Source organism: Aphis gossypii, chromosome 1, assembly GCF_020184175.1.
Source record: "Aphis gossypii isolate Hap1 chromosome 1, ASM2018417v2, whole genome shotgun sequence".
In the NCBI taxonomy this organism is placed as follows: domain Eukaryota; kingdom Metazoa; phylum Arthropoda; class Insecta; order Hemiptera; family Aphididae; genus Aphis; species Aphis gossypii.
Window position 1 is genome coordinate 54942871 of NC_065530.1, and position 26139 is coordinate 54969009.

Below are 26139 nucleotides of genomic sequence, written 5' to 3' on the forward strand. Positions count from 1 at the left end.
CCCCACAAGGATTCGCTACGCCGCCGTGACTCTGTTATTCGATTGGGTTTCTTCAAATTTTAAGTGTATTACAATGACGATTTACCCCGAGAACAAGCGTTCGACGATTAATTAATAATAATTATTGTTGTAGACACGAGACAATTTGATGAAAACATATTATACCTATTTGTTTACAACAATATTTTAAGCTTCTTGGTAGTACGCGCGTATTTCAGTTTCATCCTCTGCGAGCTTAACTATATATAGGACTTTTCTACCCACTGTGCAGGTATTTTGCTCACGGGTACAACAAAATTGGCTAACTTCATTATTTTTTTCTCTTTTAATTATTCACTGACGATTTTCCACTTTAGCATCTACACAAAATAAATTATTGTTTTTAAAATTAAATATATTAGGTATTTAACGATAATTATTAAATTACCCGACATCCTGAATTTTATGAGTCGATATATTAACTATATTGTAATAAATAATAAGTATACAATATTAAAAACAAATAAAACGTTATCAATCCATTATCTAATATATTTATATAATTTAATAATATTCAAAAATGTATTAGGCTTATAATGTTATTATTATTTTGAGTGATACATATTTAAAATGGTGTAATTAAAATTAAGTTGACTTGAAATTTATTTATTATTATTTTAAATATGATGCAACAATTTTAAATTACAAAACAAATTGCTTTAAAACAAAAATAAATTATGAAACAGAGTTTCTGGAATACTGTAATTTGAATTTGGCGTGCTGAGGTAACGTGATAATCAACATTGAAACTAATAGATAATTAAAATGTTGATTTGAAAATTGTTTAATGTTTTTTTTTTTTTTTAAATAACTAAAAAAATAATTTACCATACTGAGTGCATAAAATAGGTATTTATTTTAGAAAACCTTTAAAATATTATGTTTCCTGATCAGTTCGACTATTAAAATATTAAAATATTTGTTTGTTTTATAATATATTGTTTGGTAAAAGATATTATATAAATTATCCCTCTAGGATATTATTCACTCTAAAATTCTTAAGTCTATGTTCCTAGTATAGAATGGGCAGCTATTAATAACTGAGATATCTGTGTATCGGATAGATGTTCACGACATTAAGTTAGTGAACTCACAAGATATCAGAACGACAGACGTTGGACAGACAGGATATTGTAACGATCGATGTTGGTAGGACAAGATATTAGTCGGATATGCCAATTAAATACAAGACACATACAGACAAAAATTAATCAAACAATAGTTATCAATATTCAAAATTTCAAAAACGTATTATTAATTTTTTTTAACAATATAATTGTCTGAAACTTAAGAAAATAATTTATTACAAAGAAGAATAAAAAAAAAATTGTTTATAGTTTTATATTTTAATCTATAATTTTTAAAAATTGTACGGGGAGGTCCTATTTAATTAATAATTCATAATATTAGAAAAACGTTACTTACGTGGTGAATACTACAAAATATTATGTACTCGAAAGTTTAGTCATCCGATATCATACAATTTCACTTAAAGTACTATATTTAATTATGACACATAAATTATAATAGTTATTATTTTACGTATACTTAATGCTAACTTGATTATAATATATGGATGTAGGTAATAATACTAATTAACTTAATGTATTCTGTTGTCCTTATTTCATTGACGGAACAACAAGCCAATATGATCTGCTCCAGTTAAAGTTTTCTATCGTTAATGTCAAGACTGCATTGTTTTGAAATCAAAGAAAGTCTAATTTATTGTTATGACTTATTGACAGAATTTCTGGTGGTACTGAATAAAATGCTGTTATATAATTCTAAATATATATTCCACGATTTTTTTCTTTATGCATATTATGTCTAATCAACCCGTTTAAAAATATCGATTGGTGTTTATACTGTTTTATTTTGTTTCCATTTTATATATTCAACTGTTCTAGTCCTGATATAAAAAATATTATCATTATCTTAATATATGGAACAAAATATGAATATCTACACGTGTGTACAGTAAGCTTAGTTGACGAGTCCAAAACTAATTAGCTACATAATATAATATTACGTATATAATATTCATATCGAGTAGTATATTAATTAATAATGTAGTACAAATGCTTATTATATCACAAAAAACACAATTTCTAATTTTTTAATTTTTTTTTCTAACATATCCTTTATACTAAGTGGATTATGTTGTATGAATTTGACGCATTTGTATTAATATTATTCTTTTGTGCCACTATGCCATAGTGTCAAAATATACTTCTTAGAATATAATATTTGCATAAATATATTATATATTTATATTGCATAATTATATGTACTTACAATATCAATGTATTTTTGGAACAAATTGTGAAAACGTGTTAAAAATATAACTTGGTAGTGTGGGATGCTATCTACGTAGGTACACATAAAACTGAGGATGACAAATGGTTATTTTTTAATGTAAAAAAGAAATAAATCGACTGCGCGTCATAGATTCACAGGCACCTACGCATAATATACATCTCAATTTTGTGCATGTATAATACTGCATTGTGTTACGTAAGCATATGCCATTTTTTCCATGATTTCGATAAGTTTTCAAAAATATTGATATAGGTCGTGGCCGGTAGAAAGACTGAACTTTTTATAAGACGTATGATAGTTATGACGACGGTTGATCATATTCTGAATTTATATGCAATAACTTAATCTTTGTCTAAAAATAAATTCAATGGAAACCAAACCCCAATAACGGGTCTCAGTCGATTTTAAAATATTATAAATAATAATATTATGCAGTAATATTTTCTGAAATTTGGAAGGCTTTAACTCTTTAACATACACAGAACAATTACAAATACATATTCAGCTTGAGAAGTCCAACGAATCTTTGCTAGTTCATTTTGTATGCATAATAGATATCATTATTCATTGTTTTTAAATACATTATTATGTCTATATTTGAATAACTTATAACTTATTATAAACTATGTACAAATATATAATAATATGTACAATGTATGTATAATTATGCTTGTATATTTTTAAGATTTTTGAATTCAAATATGAAATATTTACGAAAAACATATTGTATTATATATTTCTACTTAAGCCTTGAAACTTGAAGATGTTATACAATTTTTACAATAAAATACTAGTAGTTTGAACATTTTCGGGATTTGGACGAATTTTCGTCAATATTTGAATTTCAAACAGTAATAAAAAAAAAAAATATGCCTATATATTCTTATAATTTTTAAATCACTATAAGAATAACTTATAAGAAACTTTGTATCTTCATAATTTAAAATGTAACCTTCATCTTGTCATTGGAAATTAATTTGATCGTCTGATAGAATTTTTTTTTTTTATTTAAGTTTTCAAAGCTTATAAAAAAAACCCTATGCTTAATTTTTAAATCTTATGTATAAACAGAAAAATGTTAATACGGAATAAATTGTGATTTTAGATTTCTTTTCAAGATTCTAAATGAAAAAAAATAAGTTGTAGCTATAAATTTTTAATGTATTTTTATTGAGAAACTATAAGAACTTATAAGAATCCTTTTAATACATTTTTGAAAAATTTTATTTTTTACGAATTTATATTTATTCATCGCCATTTATCAATAATAAAAAAAGCTAAATCCAACATTTTAAATGTCTATAAATAGTTTAAAAAAGAATCGATATATTTAAAAATTATACAATTTATATAGAACTGTTATCTGATTTTTACTTTAAAAAAATATAATGAAATACATTTTTTCAAAAACTAGTTGACTACAAAAGTTCCAGGTTTTTATAATTTTTTTTTTTTGTTTTTTCTGGATTATTAGACAATTTTTACTTTTAAACACTCCGAAATGCTTACTAATTCCAATTTTTTTACCACAGGTAGATGTAGAAAATATTTTTTATTACTTCATAAGCTGATGATAAATAGAAAAATAAATGTCATATCATTGTAAAATAAAATCATTCATAGCTTCGCTCTGAATTTAAAATGTTTACGGATTCATTTTGAATATTTCTCGTTTTGTGAACTTATTAATAATAAACTTAATAATTACATTATCCAATACCTTTAGCTACCTATTCGTCTTAAAACTACCTACCTGTAGATGAATAATTTATATGCATATATTAACGCACAAACACTGCGCATCAAATAAAACATTTCAAACATTAAAATTACGAAAGGCAACTATAAATAATGTTAAGTAGATACACAGACACATATATACTTTTCTTCTTAATTATAATCTACATGAATAATGATAATGCTTAGGTACATTTTGTTGTATACCTACAACTGACCGTTTGGAATAATATTGCTTTGTATCGTGGTATTTTTACAACTTATGTCACATTATGGAAATTATTTTGGTAAAAATATTATGGCTTAAATGGTTAAAGATTTTCAGAACAACTAAACCAAATTATATTGTGTGTTTGTTCGAAACAATAAACACACAAAACTCAATTTTTTTAATTACTCGTAAATAATTTGAACTATTCGCGGATAATAAACAAAGATAAATAAAGAGGTGACCAAATAATTCAGTGTAAATTTCAACAAAAGCCCTTTAGACAATTTATTGCTTTCTTAATTTTTAATCAAAAGCTTTGTCTCGTCTTACGAAAATAATTAATAAATAAATCTTGATATTATTTACTTTATATCATACAAAGTATAGGTATATCGCATATTGAACTTTATTATAATACAATACACCGCTTTTAGAGCTAATAAACTTTGCAACAAAGTTTTTTATTAAAGAGATTATAACTAAAAGTTATTGTAACTTGACAATTACAAAGTTAATATAATATACATGCAGTCATACACGCATAGGCGTGGGCACGTGCTTTGATAATATTCTTTGATAATTTTCAACTTTGATCAAAAAATTGATTTTTGTCTGAAACTTAGATAATTAAAATGTTTAGCAACATTTTATATTTTATTTCAGCTCGTACGCGGTCACATCATCATGTAGTCGCATTACATATAATAAAAGCTTTTACATCGCTTCACCCTATTATAGTGGCATTTATAGTCCCGAGATCAAACATGAGTTTATACTCAAAGTCCAAATAATTTTGAAGTGCTCAATCAACTTTATGACAATAATATGCACACACAGGCGTGTATTTTGACTGGGTTAGGATTTAAGAATGTCTAAGTCTGAATCACATTATTTCAATTATATAATTGGATCGGCCTAATTGCCAGAGATGTATTATTATGCTCTCCAAACAAACTAATACGCGCTGTAAAATAGTGAATCTTAATAATTTCACAGTATACAAAGTTAACGAATTATTGTAAAAATAATAATAGTATATATCATTCATAGTACGTACTCGCATTATCGGTACGATATGATTTTGTGACCGTCGTTATACAGCGTGGAGGATGCCCTCGTGCATTGAACTCTGGCGCTAACGAGGCATTTAACCACCCGATGGTGTTGTATCTGTTATAATAATATTATTTTGCCCATTATGGTTCATCGTGGTAAGTTCCAATTAGTCTGAATACATTAATGGTAAAGTTCTATCAATAGACGCGCATTGCATCGTATACGCTTGCTGCCCGTCCAAACGGCGCAGTACTGTAGTCTTTCACTGTTGTCGTCTATAATTCATTATATTATATTATTAGCTATCTTATTCATAAAACTTATAAAAGTTTAATGACTGAAGAGGAAAAAATGTCACCATCTCAAAACTTAAACATACAAGCCATGTTTCATCAATGACGTTTCGTCTAGACACTAAACATCGCATTTTTCAGTTAAACACATCGATTTCTGTTGCAGAGTTCTTATATAGTATATTAAAAGGCGACCTCTCACTCACATTCGATCTATATGTAAATCATGGTTATCTATTAGTGTAGATAACCGTGATGTATAGTAGATATACGTAGGTTTACCGTATGAAACGAATTAATTTGTTTCGTGGTCGTTGAAGACGTTATTAGCAGGGTTGTGAGGTATGGTAGATTTACGATGTGTTAATTGTCCTTGGATCATTAGCCACTGTTTTTGCAAAGACTCCCGAAAATGATAGCCCGGTCCTTTTCACAGCCCTCCGGGAATTGGACGTCGACTTCCGCGCCTTTCAACCCTCTGCCCCAGACAATTCCGGCACTGCCCAACATTCGCCAAACTAAGCTATCATCATCATTATATAATAACAGCTTTAGACCATTACAAGTCACTACCGATCCGCCACATACCATAATATTTCGATCGATATAATTTCTACATGCTCCTAAACTGACAATTTTTCGTATTAAAGTGAAAACATCTGAAAATGACGTGTATTTTCGAATGCAAGTACATAATTGATTTACAAAAATACATCCAAACAGTAATCTAAAACGCTACTAACCTGGTAATAATATGAATTACATAAAATATTTTTGATTCGTATATTATATAGGTATATAAAAAAACCGTTCAATTTATATGAATTCAATGGATCACGTACGTTTCACCACAGCACAGGTATGATTTTTGACTTTTTGAATGCATTTAGTAACACTTTTGTGTAACACACTTACAACACATGTTAATCAATATTGCGTCGAAATACATAGTTTAAAACGTTAACTTTATTTTAAAAGTAATTTAATTTATATATAGATATGCTATAATACAAACATATAATTCTAAACTATTTCATTAGACAAATTTCTAAAGCTAAACTTTATCAAACGCATCACAAACTAAACCCACCGATCGATGAATGATGTACTAGTATAAATTCAATTTTTATTTATTTAAGAGCTTGTATAACTTTTATGCGATTAAATAGTTTTGAATCCGGAAACCATCTACCATAACGATTTAGTTGATTCCATAACACGTATTTTTCAGTTATCATCTATCAATAAGAAAATACGTGGTCCCTGTTTTGAATTTCAAAACTTAAATATGTACCTGATCTTTTAAATCATAATATGTGTCTTAAGAACTCGAGAGGCGATTTCTAAAGCATAAATATTTCGTTTGAATTTAAACCATTAAATCTCGAAATTCGACGAAATACGGTTTTTTTATTTTATGTTGCTTTCGAAGAGACCGCTTGAGTTTAAGGTAAATTTAGAAAGCCTTTAAAAAAACATCCACATCCTCGTTATTTATTCTCTATTTCATAATAAAGACAATATTGATATTTTATTTATCATTATTAAATTATATTTTATATGGTTTAAAAGGTACCATATCTAGTTTTCAGTACCATTATATTATTATTTATATTGATGTGTTCTAATGAATAGTATAAATAATTTTTAAAACGTGAATTATTATTATACTTTAAGTCTATGCTCAATATTCAAGTAAAATATTCTGACTATTTGAAAAACAATTATTTTTTTTTAGTTTTTTAAAAACATTTATCTATTATTCTATTTGGATATTTTGAATAGACTATTTATAATTAATAATCATAATTTACAACACAAATATTATTTCTAATTTTTTTTTTTTATTATTAAGATAATATGAAGGTATTAATTATTTATATTTATTTAAAGAAATTGTATGTACTTACTTTATTTGATTTTTTTCTTGTTTCTACAAAATATATACTAAAAATAAAGAAATGAATATAATTTATGAAAAAAGAGTAATAAGTTAACATAATCATATTTTGGTATTTAAATAAATTATGAATTACGAAAAAAAATGTTTGTATTCATATTATAATGCTACAATATTGTCATATTGTATAGGTATATTTTATAAATGATAAGGCAAGAATAATTAATAAATAATATGATAGTTGAATTATCCGAGAAACCATTTTTTTTTTTAATTTTTATCATTTGTAATATTTATATTTATTATTATTTGTTTACAAGATGTATTAGTTATTAGGTTATCGTTATAATTTGGTCTGTAATGAATAATTTAATTATGTGTTGCTTTTAAAGTTAATAGAATTAAAAAGCTAATTGTACTTTCGGTTTTTGGTTAAAATTGTTGTTATTATAAGTATCTACAATTGGTTATTGATTTAAAAATGATAAAATAATTGAAAAATTCTTCATATTTAATGTTTAATTAAGTACCAAATACTGCACATTGTTATGCACAAATTATCTACCTATATTTTACAATACAATTATAAAAAAACAAAACAAATTGAATTATATCCTTTACTGCGAATACTATGTTTATAATATTATAATTATACATATTACCTGAATGAATCCAATAAAAATTATATTTTCACAAATTTTATATTTATATTATTATGTTTAAAATTACTTATTTTATAAATATGAGTACTGAGTTATTCGTGAGGTATTAAAATTAAGAAATCGAGTACTTAGCAATTTCATTGTTAAAAAATAATTATTTTTATGTACGTTTTTATACTAACTAGTAATTTATTTTACGTATTAATACAAATCTAATAGACTGGTATATGATTATGTAATATTATATGCTTTAATACTTAACTTTTGTAATTGTTTATATACATAAATATGTTGTTATTGATTTTTTAACTATATTCAGTTTTCTATAAAATTTAAAGATCTAAATTATATTATTTTGAATACAACAAAAGATGCTGAAAAATGTATGATTTTTTTTGAATTTACGATATTTCGAATCTACACCAACGGCCAATGTTCTAATCTCACATAATAGTTATAAATCATGCAATACCGTTTCTGGCTCAATCTTTCTATTCATCATTTCAATTACGAACATTTTGTTATGGTTATCAAAATGGTAAATAAAAATGTTTTGTCACTCGAATAATAATAAGATAATATTCAATATAAACTTTTAAATTGATTGTATTTTTTGTCTGATAAAAACAACTTTAAAATGCAAAATTTCAAGTCTTTCGAATACATACAATAATATTATAAAACTGCTTAAGAAAATAACATAGATTGTGGATGATTTTTCATACATACTGCATTAAATCAACTAATCGCGTTATATCGATACAATAGTAGTTTCATTGATCATTATAAAAACCAAAATCTAAATGCGATTATTGTGATGGAATTTAAATTTATGGATAAACGACTTCAATTCATACTTATAAATTGGGATTTATACTATTATTATTATAACACATTATTTAACAAAGAATCAAATGTTATCGTTTTATAAAAGTTTCCTATTTTTTGACAATTTGATAGTAACATTGTGTACGTATAAATCAAGTGCAATTATAATATACCTTATAGAGTTATAGATACAAGTAATAACAATTATATATGAAATATATAACATTGTTAAAAAATCGAAACTAAGAAACAGACGTTGTTGGATCAACCAATGTTAATTAGAATAATTTATAAAGATACTAACAATTGAATAATTGTTTTACTTTATTTTATCTATACATTTAAATAGTTTGCCATTTTAGTGTCAAAAAAAAATAAAAAAAAAAAAAAATATATATATATAAATGTTCATTGCTATACCTATTTGTTGGTAAAAAAAAGCTAATATATGGTATTAATTAGTTATAAATTAAGTTTATTTATAAATGATTTGTAGTCTTTGTAATATTATCAAATAAACTTTTCCTATTAGAATAATTAAATTAGCATACATTAATACATTATTATTATAATTAACTTATTTTGTGTATTTTTAATGAATTAATCACCAAGTATATTTTAACGTCAAATACAAATTTAATCATATACATATAATATTATAATATTAAATGTATACAAATTATTAAATTAAAATTCCAACGCAATATATTATCATTTGTAACGGCAATAAAATGACAATTTAAAGCTTGAAAAAAAAAAATAAATACGTTTTTTGTAGTATTTTTTTCCTTATTATGAAAAGAGTTAAACTAATAGTTTTATGTTTTGTATAATTGTTTGAAACGCTAAAAATATATGATTACATTTAAATACAAATATTAAAACAATTAAAATGTAATATTTGAATTGAAATAACAATATTTATTTAATATTGTTTTATTCTGTTTGTCAATGAAAAGTTCTTACTAATTATATGAACTTTGGTACAGTCATAAATAACTTTTGGAAAAATCATTTATGATTAAGATTAAACTAAAACTGTGTAATATTTTTTTAATTCTAATTACAAAAAAAAATTGTAATCATTTTTATTTATACTTTGTAATCTAATTTTTTCTAACATATTATAATTTATAATTTAAAATTAAATAAATCAAACGTAGTAGTCTTATAAATCGCAACTTATATTTGTAATGAATCTACATTGGCAATGCAGACCTTCAATATTTAAATTATACATTATTATTTATGATAAATATAAAGTATTTATATTTATAAATAATTTAAAAATAAATATTCCATTAAAAACGTATAAAAAAACCTCAAATTATTACACGCGTTATTGTAAAACCAATACATTCAATATGTTTTATTATTACCGATATGTGTTAAATTATATAGATACATACATTTTGTAACCTATGTATTTGATTGGTAACACAGTTTGTAAATAAATTGATTATTTTTTTATGTTCTCCATAATGTGGCTGACAAAGCAGTGTTTTGAAATAAACTGAATATTAGATTTACGATAAAATACTGTAATTTGAACATTTCCAAAAACTCACATTTAAACAAGATCTAAAGAAAATTACAATAAATTTAAAAAAAGTTTTTGTAGTATTTACAATACAACTACATAACATTACTAAATTACCACACTTGAATAAATACTATGAATACGTGTATGTTATTTGTATAAAGACATTTACTGAAATCATATACAAAATCACCACGAAAAAAAATATGGCTAATCAATGTAATATTATTATATTTTTAAAAGGTTTTGAAGCTAAAATAAATGAATTTAAACTAAAGCACTACGTTTTTATGGATTTTCTAGGGCTACGAAGACCGATTTCTATAAAACAATTATAAAACAGAAATAAATAAGCAACAAACTATCATAGAACTAAAAAAATAATACAATTACTTTACCTATATTTTACACTAAAAGTAAATTAAGTAGGTTTTAAATTGTTTTTTCTGCAATATGAACAGTTAACAATGATATTGTTTAAAGTAAAGCATTATCGACCCATGAATAGAATAATAATGGAGATTTCATGCGTCGAATATTTGCGATGAAATATCCATTTACTTATCACTCTGGCAAAATGATCACGTTACGGCAAATTATGTTTATAATTAACATTGCCATGGTCCGCTATAACTAAAAACTTGGAATTTATGACTTGATGATCATTAGTTATTACATTTTATTAGTTGTGCGTTTGAATTGTCGCTAACTTAAAATTACATATTATACAGATAGTTATAAGTCATATAAATAGCACATACCATTTTATCTATTAAAACAGCCTCTCCGTGATTATATATACCGAAATCGATTTCTCAAACGACCTTGCATATTTTTACTCCGTGAAAATGTATTCATCGAATTAATCGTTTTTCACCGTATTTAATTGCGTGTTAGGAATACTGCACACATTATCATCAGTATGATCAGAACCCCATTATACGGATACTTTCCGTCGGTGGCAACATAATATTGTTATCACAGTGTATGTTTCGCAACAATCTTAACATTAATGATTCGATGCTCGTATTAATGTTTGATGCTCTGAGAATAACCCGTCCATGATCGATCGTTTTATAATACCACTGACAGCCAATAAAATATCACGTTTAATCATACTCTTCGTCCTTACTTCGGTCGAACAGTATTTGTCTTGTGCGGTACACTAAAGGGTCAAGTATAATTAAACCGAATTTGTCTTAACCGTGTGGTTGAATAATTCATTTTTTGGACAGACTCCAAAGCTCGGACTCGACTTCGGTAAGTCTTACTATCGAATTCGATGCGACACAAATTATAATTATTACAATGTAGATAATAGGGTTGCATTGACTACTAAGCAAATGATCGATAAAATAACTGCAAATGTATTAGCTCATATATTGTAATTTCTGAACGTTGCCGGTTTACATCGAACAATTTTTAGAACATGTACTTAATTATTTATTTTCAATAAAATATCACGAAACGCTATACTTATGCACCCAAAAGATTTTCGTCCACATGTACTGTAATATACGAAGTGATTCACCAAACATATTCATTGCAGCCGTATACTTAAATAATATGTGCATGAATTTTCTAACCTTTTTTTATATTCTTAAGGATCATATACATTGATTTCGTATGCTAAATGACCAAGTATTTTGTCAAATCATAATATTATTTGATAAATGTTAAAAACCATAATTTCAATAGACTTACCTTGAGAAGTACTTTACCAACTTAGTGATCCGCGATGTATTTACTAGAATGCTGTGGAATACTTAAAAAAGGTAAGGTTTCTACAGTAGAGCCTTTTTTGGAAAAAAAAGCAATAAAAGCCGAATATTTTTGAAAACTACTGTGACAGCGGTATATGGTAAAAACGCTTACCGAAACCTCTCTGTATAATGCATTACACTGGTCATATATTTTAACAGGTGCACTATTGGACTGCTACGCAGTGAAACTGTAAATGTCTCCGTTTGAAACTAATAAACGATAAATATATACACTTTTAACAATCTCAGCTACTTTAATCACGTTACTCACGGCACAAGATCCAGGGATATGCTCACAATGAAACTCATTATTAAACATTTACACACATACAAAATATAGGTCATGAATTAAAATTAAAATTAATTTTAAATATAATTATTGTTGTTTAACGTACACCATCATAAAGCATATTGTTTTATACACGTATGCTATAATAAAAATGAATACAGTTGGAGTTATAGGTATAAATTTCACATTCAAAAAGTTTTGAGAACCTTTTCTATTGTACCACTACTACCGTTATTAATTCCATTTTCGTATTTTCCGAGCTGTGTACCAAACATATTTTACCTAGGTATCTACTTATTGTTAAAGTTTAAATTTAGTTATATACCTACTCAATTTAGCCATTATAATTATACAGTAAAAGAACAAATACACATTCTAGCAATTATTTAAAAAAAATATTAAATGCAGATCTCGCAAATATATTTAAGACCATATTTTCTGTAACCCATTTAGTACACAAAAATAAATCATTGAGATTGCATATTAAATCACAAAACTAAATGTATAATATATTATTTTTAATTATATTTTGTTCCAAATTTTAGTATAATGAATAAATTTAGTTTTCTATTTTAGTCGTCTTAAAATACCATTTGTCACAATCTTAAGAGCATTTAATAAATTTAGGAAATATATTCTTTCAACGGGTTAATTTTGAATCAAAAGTTTTGTATACAAAATAGAATATCGGCTATTTCATTTATGTTATGGATACAAATAGCAATAATTCACTTCAAATATTAGGTTTGCGTTATTTGTTTTTATATTATTTGAAATGTATTATTTTGTTAATTTAATTAAAATATTCATAATATCCATTTTAAATTATTATTATTTACGCTTCTCCAAGATGTAGATGTATAGCAGGATTTCAACGTTTATTTTAAAATTAATTGCTATTATACAATAACCAAACTATTATACTTGCTTTTTAGCGATAAAAATTCTTATTTTACCTTCAAAAGTTATTTAAACTTATTAAATTGAATTGAATGTATTAATTTCAAGTAGGTAATTTAAATACTACTTAAAAAAATCCACTGTTAAATACGATTTATTATAGTTATCTACCACAGTTTAAATCAATTAGAATTATTTGAATTATATAATAATTAATTAGCGTTTCAAAAATTAATAAAATCACGTACATTTTACATTGTACTATAGTTGTATGTGTTTATTCTATATACCTACAATATTAAATTGATTATTTGATAATATTTAACAAAACAACGTTTATGTTGATTACAGTTGACATTGCTTCAAAAATATATTGAATATTTTAACTCAATATTAAGTCGGTTTTTAATTATTTTTCGACCAAACCAATTAAATATTTATTCAATACGTCTATAAGAAAGTATAATATAAATACATTAATAACAACTAAATAATATAACTTTTTTTTTTGTTCGTTGTCTATTTACAAAAACAAAAAATGTTCGTAGAATAACAAATAATTTTTAGTTTATTTACTAAAAGTACGTAAAAATCTTGATAAGAATGAATAAGTAGTATTTATGCTTTTATTTATGATGGTTGATAGTTAAGGTAGGTAGTTTAAATCCTTAAATAATTGTATATGTTTTCAAAGGGATGTTAAAAACATAAAATTATTTGAGTAAAATTGTATTAACTAGTTAATTAATTATTTTCTTACTTTATACTCTAAACCGATAGAAATTATTTTCGTATGTTAATCGTGTTTAAATTAAAATAATCAATTTATTTTAAAACTTAGTTTTAGCAAGTTTGTACAAATTAAACTTTGTTAGTAACTTTTATCAAAAATAACTTTGAATACATTTTAGCACCTACAAAAAAAAAAAAATAAAATAAAATATCCAAAAGTCTTTGAAGTTCATGTAATTTCCTTTTATGAAAAAAGTATTACCAACAATAATGATGATAACAATAAACTATATTTCTTTTCAGTGATCTTCAAACGCCTGTATCTATGCAAGGATATACCTAAATTGCCTATCGGGAACGCCGTTTTATCGTATGAAGTACATAACAACAACACAATACGATTATAATATGATTATTCATGAACCAATGGTTTATTCAATACAAACATTAAATAATAACAGACAACATTGATATCTTCTTCGAATTTTCTTCACTTAACTAAGTAATTTTTGGTAAATGTTTATTGAAAAGTCAAATAGATAATAGGTATTATTAGTAATTTTTATTTAGTTTACATTTTTAGTAGAATATATATATTATACAATGTAATAATATTAATAAAGTCAAAACATAACTTTATAATAACCAATAAAATACTCTATGGTTTTTTTCTCTAAAATCATTCTATATATATACAACATAATACATTAATATTTATACGAAGATAGTTTTTGGATTCAAAAATAACGCGTCTTAAAATGTTATAAATTTACATGAAACGAAAATCAACGAAATCACTAATGCGGTCGTTTATTTGATATTTGGGCGTTGGATTTTTATATGGTTATCTTATCCATACGCTGACCAATATCACAATCAATAACGAAAAAGAAGACGTGTGTGATGCACCTGAAAAAATCAAAAAACATATTATTAAAGTCGATTAACTAATACGCACTATAACTATATGATATCATTATAATTATGAGTTATGATTATTTATATTTATTATCAGAAATACGTTTTGGTAAAATGAATACGATAGTGTTTTATCATAAAAATTATAGATTTTTAATGCTATTATATTTCACTGGTACTTATTATGGAATTAAACTATGGTCTGTAAGTTTTAATTCCCCTACGTACCGTGTCATTTTGCACCCTTCAGTATGTTTAATCGTGAATGCTGAAGATATTTAAGCGCATTACAAGAGTCAAATATACTATACTTATAGTCCATGAAAATATACATTTATTTTCGTCTCTAAAAGAGATTAAAATTTGAAATCTTTAATTATGGAAAAGATTATAGAAATGACATGATAGCCGAGATGCGTGGTTGTTGTAAGCATTTAGTAGTAATTGCGTGTATCTTGTATAATGTTACTGCTGATATGAAATTAAACTATAATGGGTATTAAATATTATTATAATTAAAAAAAAAAAAAAAGGAACCAACTAAATGGTCGCATTTACATTCTATTATGACCTATAATATCACTAAGTCGGATATTATTATTATTTTTATTCTCCTTACTGATGATTATTATAACTTGTATTCTAATTTATGTTTGAAGACTTAACTATATTTTTTTATTTTAAATATAAATATAAAATTATAAAAATTATAAAACGTGTAAAATATTTTAACTTGATTTTATATATTATACTATAACTGCGTATATTATTCTGGAGTAGTTAAAATTGTTTGTAATTCCATTATCTTACTTAAACACATTTCTATACAGTAAAATTTATATTAATAAAAAACAAAACCTATTATATATGTGAAAAACCCCAAAAGCTTTAGACCTTAAATAAATGTATAAATGATGCTTATTAACTATTTAAAAAATAATAATACCTCATTATTATATAATACTATTACATTTTTTTATAATTCTATTTTCCTTTTTAATTTTTTCAATCAAGAAATTTGTTTTATTACGATAATAATAATTCTAACTTATTATGAATTTATACCTAAAATGCGTTAGCCATTAAAAATTACAATTACAATTGTTTTAAACAATCAAACCTTTATTACTTCTATAAACATAAAGTGTGGAAAATTGTATTTATTAAATTCAAATAGGTATATTTTGAATATTAAGGCTTTAACAAAACCAATTCTTTTTTCCTTAGTTTTTGTTATTTTCAAGTTTTTATTCATTATAAGTTAACCATAAAAAGTCATCTTGGGAAGAAATTGCCGTAGTTATCTTTTTCCCTTGTTAACTCGCTTATAAAGAACATTTATTTAAAATAATTGGTTTTAGACGCATACGTTTTTTTTTTTCAAATCTTACTTGACAAGGATGAAAAGTCCTAACAATTTCATAACTTCATAGTAAATCATAATTATTACTATTAAGTATAAAATATGGACTATTACATCACTACTTTATATGCCTATAGAAAAAATAATTTAAAAAAAATACCTACCTAATCTTACAAATGAAAAATTATAAATCATAATATGTAATCGTATTAATGGACCATAATAATATTATAAACAGAAAAAATAAAATTCTATATTTACGCCAGATTAAAATTTTATGTTTCACGCAAGTGTCAAAATTAATAACAGCAGCCTTAATAATAATTACTTTTTCATAAAAAAAAAAACAAAAATGTAGTTTTGCATTTAGAAACTGTAATTATCCATATTATAATCATATACACTCGTATAAATTATAAGGCATATATGTGCATGTACATGAGTTTGAAAGTGCCTACGAATATGCAAATGTCGGAATGGTTTATGTATGTGCGACACGTTTTATGTTACTGCTGTGTTCGAAAAATCATTTTTACCATTTTATTTACACCACAACTACCTATTATGGTCGAGGTGAACATGAAACATATAGGTATAAGATGAAACAATAAAATATCTATAATATACATAAACAATTTATATTATATATATAAAAAAAAAAAAAAAAAATAGATCGAGAGCAACGGTTATGGACGATAGGTTTTTGTCAATACGTGTTTTATGTATTATCGTCGTGCGTACAATTTGACTATATGTATAAAACGTACATAAAACACACGCGTGTAGTTCCAGTCAATATACACCGAATCGGGTTAAAAACGTTTTAGTTAAATTATGTGCGCAATTTAGTTTATTTTTTTTTTCTTAATACGAAATGCGTTTTGTCGATCCTTTATTAGAAAACACATCGAAAGTGTCGTTAAAAAAAAAAAAACAATGAAAATAAAATCATAAAATAAATACCAACTAGCACACGGCTGTCGCACGCCATCGCTACTTATTTATAAAGGTACATTACATATTATTATATCATCGGAATTTGTTTCTTATTTTTCTTTTGCGGTTTTTGCGAAAAAACCTTTCGTTATTTCTGTCATATAACCGTAACGGGTCTTATAGTTTTTTATTTTCCGAGAATCGATTTTCACAGCAGTATTCGACTATGACATGCGCCTGTACTAACACTCGGGTGTTATAACACGTATGCGTTCAGAGGTAAAAAAACTGCAAATTCTGCAAGATTTTTCCGGGGACTGTCTGGTGGTTCCTTAATATTTAGGAGACAATCGCGATGAATCATATCACTCCAAAAACTATAATGAACGAAACCCTGTTTATCGTCTATTTGACGTTTCGTCGATCATTCTATACCTAATACCGTACCACAGTGCTCATACATATGCAATTTCTAATACATTATGTATAAAACATGTTCACCGAGATTGAAGTGATTTCAGTCTACGTTTTGAGAGCGAATCGTGAAAAAAAGAAACTTGTTGCTGAAACCCGATATGTATTGTTGGTTGGTAAATTTTCAAATACAACAAAATGACTTCGTAAGCCATCTATATATAAATATATTATTATCTGAGGTGCGTATTAAATACAGAGTGTTCTATTGAGTTTTCGTGTTTTTCTATTTATCTAACTAAAGGAAATCACGGAGAGCCTCACGATATACCTTCTACGAGTGGTTTCGTATTGTACGCAGTATTTTATCAGAAAGTACGTTGATGGTCTACTCTACAAACGTAGTAAGTGACATTTTATAAAATGTTCAGTGCAAGCATTTTTAAGTTAATCTCATAAAGTACACTGTTTATTATAAACAAAATCGCATTTTCTATCGGATTAAATATTAACCAGACGTATACAAAAGGTATACACAGCATAATATGAAGCAATATGTGGAGAATCGAATAAGAGTTTAATTAAGTTTAGCCGAAAATGTCACTTATTTTTACACCTTAACATTATATAAATATATATATTGTATTTTCAGTCGTGCACTGTCACGGGCCAACAATCGTAGTTATCGTCAGAACAATTGTGGAAGTCAAGCGGGGGTCGCCTAACGCGATGACGGAATTCGCTAAAATATCAGGCGATGTGCCGCAATTTTCGATTAGAACGGAGTGCCTATTCCTTATATAATAGGTCTGCGACGTCGTTGTGTTACGACGGAGTTGTCGGCCGAGTTGCTGTGTGATATATGCGATAGTAGCAGCTCACAAACACACGCATAAGAGCGCGGTATAGTATACATATTATATATATATATATATATATAGTATAAAACAGACCATCGAGCAAATAAATTGCCTTCCACACGACTGGAGACCATTACATTACAACGACGCGAAGAATGTGCCCTTAATCCCCCGTAAACCCATTTTACACTACATTTTTCACCCGCTCGCTGGTCGAGAATGTATGTGTGTGTGTGTGCGTTTAAAGTGTACGCAGTCTCCTCCTCCTGATCTCCCTTAGACCGACAGATTTTTCTTGGCGTGCAGATTTTTTTTTCACCTCCCTTTCCCCGACGACCGCGCCATCGACGCCCAGTCGACAATGGGTGTATTATATACCTATCATATAATAATAATAATAGTAATAACGATGACGATAACAATATAATACTCGGACGGCATTATATACTATGAATGTGTGTATTGTGCGCGTGTCTTTGTATATTTACCTGTAGACGAAAACGTGCCCAGAATCGAAGCCAGACGCGGTTTTTCCTCGTCCAATACCGTCTCGGACGACGTTTTGAACACGCCGTACAGCTCGGCCACGCACCGGATTCGCATCTTGCCCACTTTGAAACTGTTCACCTCCAGCTCGAGTCCCACGGTGTTTGTCGATCGCGACGCGTCGTCCAGTGTCGCTCGGCCCGACGACGACCTGCCGTAACTCGAGTTCATCTGTAACCACCAATCATACACGACCGTAAAGTTTATTATGCCATACAAAATATCCGATATTATTTATTATCGTTTGTGCACTAAATTTTATTCATTTATATGCAGCAGGTACCGTGTTACTATGATATCACGTACGCGCCATCGATATGTATGGCTGTCATTCGCGATACTACATAATAATAATATAATCGTTACGCAGCGCGTCGGAGTCATAATATTATGGCTGTCGTTTCGCGTAATTATTTTACGGAAACATCTTATTTCGCCGTACGAAATATCTACCCGTATTCCGGGGTCGTCGGGTCGTGTTGCACGTGTTATTTCGACCACATTCGCTAAACTATATTGTGGTTTCTGAGTAGTAGTATATTTTTCGAACAAGTGCGATCGTTGCAAGTCATTATACTTAGAAAAATGTTATTATTGTTTTTTTCGCCGTTAGATTAATAACTAGAGATACTATTCGTGTATAGTATAGCGAGTAATTAGTTATACTATCTATGTTAAAATATACAATTCAAAAGTCCGTACACAATAATATAATATATATATTATAATATTTATAATAAAAATTAAAATAGATAATAGTCATTCAAAATACTATTGAATGAAAATATTTTTGTATTTTTTCGAATTAAAGTAACTGTAAAAAATTACCGAATGCCTAAAAGAAAGGACTAAATACATTGTGCTATATTTATATTGCAGACCACTTGTTGTTGAGATTCGTATTTTTTTCCGCGTGCTTGGGTCCAAGTCCTAAACATATATCATATTTTATTGTATACTTCCCACGATCTATATATTGACTGGTTATTGTATATATTGTATGTACAGTGTACAGGTACAAAAACATTGTTGTAGTTTTCGACGCCCAGCGCTGTCCCCGCGAGAGGGATACAGTTTTTCATAAATTCTCTGATATCAAAAGCAATTTAAATTGCTCACAAATTATTTATGGCGAGGACGAAAAAACAAAATTTATACATTCACAATATATATTATATTACTACGACGCATTTATTGTTCTCTTGGTATTTAAACGCGTTTAAAATGCGCGTGTATTTTGACGTTTATGGCGGACATTTGTTTAAATATATAAGATACCGCATGTTTAAGCATATTTCATGGTTAGATCTATACACTTTTTACATTGATATCAGATGCTAAATTCACGTACAAAGTTTTTATCTGTCGATTTAAATTGGACTTTTGCTCTTTCAGTGTTACGTGCAAAACTGTCGAGTCATCTTATTTTAACCAAGCACGTTTAAAAAATTATTATATCAAACGCTAATAATAATCGATGAGCCTACCCAGGAACACCAAGTGTTGACGATATTTTTTTTTTTTTAATGTATCCTATGTTTTTACGAATTTTTATTTTGTTCACGGTGATTTAGTTTTATTAGCTCTGTATATTTGTTTATTGTATACTCTTAAAATTGTTTATTATCGATAAATTCTTGTGACGATTGTAAGCTATTTTTATAAACTAACGAATTGGTATTTTGCAATATACTTTACATATCATTTTTATTATTCTAAAATTTCATTTAGAGGTTATTCCGTGGTAATGGAAAGGTATTACTTAACATTAAAAGCCTCAGTAGTAAATTATTAGAAACTAATATAAAAAGAAAAGTACCAAAAAATCAAATACGTCGCTTTGCTACAAAAATCGAGTAGGTACCCACGTTACATTTTTATTTTCCATTATACTATGCTAATAATGTATTTTTTAAATTATTCGAGTGCAGATAAAATACGCATTATCCGAAACTGTTCAAAATGTGTTTTTTAATGATCTCTCAGCGGTTTTCTTTGATGTACGCATAACATTATTCTGCGGATGTCTGATGATCGTAACAAGCGAACATATTGTTGTGAACCAAGAAAAAAGGATATATCCTATCATCTAATATTGTTTATAATAAAAAATTTACATTAAAATGTGGACTGAATACATTCATTAATATGATTATGACAGTGTCTTCGTCAAAGATGAAAAACTAAAAAGTAATATAAAGACAAATAAGTTTATATAACATAAAATATGTGATTTAATATATAAAATTGGCAAGTAGACTTACATAATATTATACATAGATGATTAGGTATTGACAACTTAATCATTATTCTAGAATCAATGCATATTTTTTTACTATTATTGTTATTATTATTCCCATAATATATTTACTCATATTGCGCCTAACATTGTAATACATTTTAATTGGCCAGTATAACCTTTTCAACTTTAGACGACAATTTATGGTGAAAAATGCAATGATATATTAGATGTATCGTAATAAACACGAGAGGAAGGATTGATAAAGGGGTTTGGGTACGAAAACAGAGCAGCAGGTATACGCGTTCCCTTGTATTTTCTGCGGTCCTGGCCATGTTACAAGATAATAATAGTGAGTATAAATTATAAATGACAGTTTAGGTATAATGTCCTAGAAATCTACCTCGTAAATTGTAAGTGATTTTGTTGCCAGTTGCCACGATTCAAAAACAAACTTATAATAATATATTATATACCTATATATATATATATATATATATATGAACATGACTTTACGATAAAAAGTTTTGTGTTATATCATTTTTTTTTTTTTTAAATCGAACTGACACAATATTCTATACGTTGTTGAATGACTAAAATAAAATTCTGTGTTAAAGTTCAATGAGTTATGTTTGTTTAATTTTTTTTCAATAAGATCCCAGCGATTACACTATAAATTTATGATTTACATTTTAAAGTAACATTTTTGTTAAACTATTATAATATAATTGTCTGACATCAGGCTAATATCAGATCAACAATAAAATAATTAAATTATCTAAGGCATAATGTACTTAGAGCTTTTTAAAAAATAACTTAGTTTGTACACGATAATTATTTTATATTAGATTAACTCTTGAAAAATAAAACTATGTGTGGTATACACAAAATTTACCTATTTTTTGTCCTGTATACACTCAAAATTTAATAAAGAAGTTTTTTGTGAACTGCTAAATAAGTCTATAATTTAGAAAACTTAAACTTCCCAATACATGGCGGTGTTTAATATAAACTGTTCCATGTAAAAATGTTATTTAGTTTTTGTTAAATACAAATGTATGTACTATAATAAAAATTAATATTTAAAACTGTATAACGACTTAAACAATGCACCTAAAATAAAAATCATTAAACAATTACTAACATAGTTATAGTAATTAAAATGAAATTTTATTATGCACATAGCTATTTTGGGCCGTTTACTGTGAAAAAAGCTATTTTACTCGGTGTCTTAACTCAATTGTATACGTAACTTTGAACACAATTATTAAGACTTTGTATAATCGGCTAATGTTGAACGTGCGGGGCAGCTCAATGTCGAACGAAATGCGCGTGAAACTTTGTACAACCAATTGCATTGGGTTCGCACACTTAAAGTTTATACGCAACAACTGCACATTCCCTCGGAAATTTCCACGACCGGTTGAACAAAATTAATTCGTTTTATATCATTCGGCGTGATAAATTATTACTACTATTATTTTTTCTATACTTATGTTTGTCTATTAACTACAGTAATAGCAAAAATTAAAGAGAAAACAAGAATACACTATACTTTTGATATTAAAGCGCATTCCCGCATTATTAGTCTAAAATAAAATATAAACTAAAATATCAATGTTATACGATTATTCAATATTATATTAAAATTTGAAATACTAATAAATAATAATTCTATTATTGAATTCAACGAAAATTCAAACTTATTAGCAACAACGGTCAAATAACTTATGGGTATAATACAATGAAATATGACATTCTAATAGTGTACCTATATTTAATTAACTTTAATTAATAAACTTTACCTGTTTTTTTTTTTTTTTTTAATGATGATTATAACGTATTTATAATGTATAATATGCTCGAAAAATATCATTGGTGTATGAAAAAACCTTATTTACTGTCATAATCGAATAATCACGTCTTATACGATCACCAAGTGACCGGATTTGAAGTACCTATTTTAATAGTAGTAGTAGTTCTACAATTTAAAATTCATATTTTTCTGCTTTGTATTATATTATTTATTTAAGATTTTCCAAGAAACCATTATAATACAATAAAACTAAATACATAAAAAGAGATTAAAGAGTCTTACTTTTGCATTCCTTCTAGTATATTCCCCTAAATATGCATTAATAAGTAGGTATACTTATAGTACGAAATATCGTTAAAAAATATATTACTATTATAACGACATAATTTGCAATAGATGGACATTACTAGAATAGTATTAAGTAAGATTGTATTTAATATTATATTATCGCATAGAATTGAAACGTAAAAATGTATATTGTATTTAAAGAAAAATAAAATTATATGAAACAAAGTAATACTGAACTAAATCAAAAGCTATATATATATCATTATGTGACTTTCAACTTTTTATTTTCCTAGCAAGCATAAATCAAATATTGTTATTTACCTCCTCGTAGAATCCCGGCATCCGTTATTATTTTCAATAAAAAAAAGGGTGTGTAGGGAAATCATTTTATTTTGGATTTTATACACAATTTAAACAAAAATCACTTTTAAACAATATATGAAGTACATATTCAAAGAATTGCATAAAATCGTGGATCAAAAATTTAATTCAATCACTATTTAACCACAATCCATTAATCAAAATATCTGAACGAACAATATAGAAATTCATATGCGAATAATATTTGGGCACTATAATATATTATCGAAAAATATAGAATTGTATATATGAGGTACCTATATGTATAAATAATAAATACATACATACATATATATTATAATGGTGACGTTATATGTTTGCGTTTCTGGTAAATTATAATTTATATTTCATTACTCGTGTTTAATAAGACTAACAAAATATATTCCAACTTAAGAGCCACATTGGCAAAGGTAATTTATAATCTAATGAAATACGATATATTAACAGTTCAGAAAATATGAATAAAAAAGAAAAATAACAAAATTCCACGAAAAAAATGAATAGCAATACGAATATAAAAAAACCAAATTTATTGGCAACATAAGGGTTATTCAACAAAGTCATGTAATGTTAGAAAAATTTAACTTAAAGCATTTGAATAAAAATAAATTTTCTAGTCATAAAAGTTTTTTAAAAATTTACGAGGAAACAGAATTTTCAGTTAAATTTAACATTTAATTATAAAAACCATACATTTGATAATATTTTTAATAAACTTTTAAACTTTTAGTTGTTACACATATTACTATTTTATAAGGTAAATATCGTTTAATACAAAACGCACTATAATATTAAAATTAAGCTATCGGAAGCACTATTATATAAGTCTATCAATAAAGTCAGTCTACCTAATAGTCACGAACAACACTTGCGAATTTTGCGAAGGTCACACGCTAAAAATTATATTGTGCACTAACGGGAGTTTTACATTCTCGGATGTTAAAAAATAATAAATTATCAATTTGACGTCATAATAATTTATCGTAGATTTATACGGGATGTGCACATCAGGCGCGCATAGCATGACAGGCGTTTTAAAGTAGAGTATATACCTAATATTATATTATGTTGTATGCAATAGAAATGTTTCTACTTCCTAGATATTATGATCTCAGTACTAAAATTGTAAAGATGTGACTTATAAACTTGAAATATTAGCGATTCTTGAACCAATAAACCACAGGGTAAAATCAATCAGAAATTAAAGCTTACACAATATACGTTTGTAACGTAGACTACAGTGATATCATAATTTATAACAAAACAAAAACAGAAAATTTCTTAAAATTTAAAGAACCTGAGTAACAAAATGTATCTACATCATAACATACAAAGTCTAGTTTAACCTACAGTATTTTAACATATTATTATTATACATATACTATTATAATATGCTTGCAATTACTTTAAAGAATCTCGAATCGCCGATGGGTTAAAACGATGTAGTTTGTATACTCGTATTTACAATATTGTTGCATCTAAGTATGCAATATATTTTATATTAATAAATTATTGTTAATGGGTATTTAAAAATACTCTTCACCCTTACGCAGTATTAGCATTTAACCGTATCCGACCGAGTACTTGGTATTTAAACATGCGTAAAAAAACTGGGTTAATTCCCATTATCATCGATATTGGTTATTTTTAGAACTCAATACTATTTACTGAGTTCGATAGCAAATATAATATCACCCGTTCAGCCTAGTTTTCAAGTTGTGGTTGTGTATGTGTGTGTGTACTTAAGCATATATATCACTACGTTTGATACTTGTTCGAAATTTATCTTACACGTCTAAAACATGAAACAGTAAATTTGTTTGTACACATACGGTTTTACTCTACGAGAACACTCTAGAATTTCAATAAATGCGGTAGAGTTCAAGTGCCCTTCAAATTCTATTCAATATAATGCACCAGCTCTATGTGTATTCAATATCTATTTTAAACTATTATGGAAAATAAATGTTTAGCTGGTCCGTTGTGATCCATAATATCTACTTCTAGGTAGTGTTTTCCCGTTATTGTTAACCATGGCATACTAGTACATTAATCATTATTGCTATGTATGGCGGTATTTTTTATTTTTATGGAATGGATCCCTTAAATGCCAATTCAGGTCAATAAAAA

At 26.4% G+C, this 26139-nt stretch overlaps 1 protein-coding gene across 1 annotated transcript in view; it reads right to left on the reverse strand.

Moving 5' to 3' along the window:
- Positions 1 to 14665: 14665 nt before the first annotated feature.
- The window catches only part of LOC114125235 (uncharacterized), a 74014-nt gene continuing 62540 nt past the window's right edge, over positions 14666 to 26139 (reverse strand). The window contains exons 5-6 of the mRNA XM_027988796.2: positions 19249 to 19477; positions 14666 to 15178 (exon numbers count right to left, since the gene is read on the reverse strand). Coding sequence (XP_027844597.1) covers positions 15114 to 15178; positions 19249 to 19477 — 294 coding nt within the window. The 3' untranslated portion in view covers positions 14666 to 15113. The remainder of the gene's footprint in view (positions 15179 to 19248; positions 19478 to 26139) is intronic.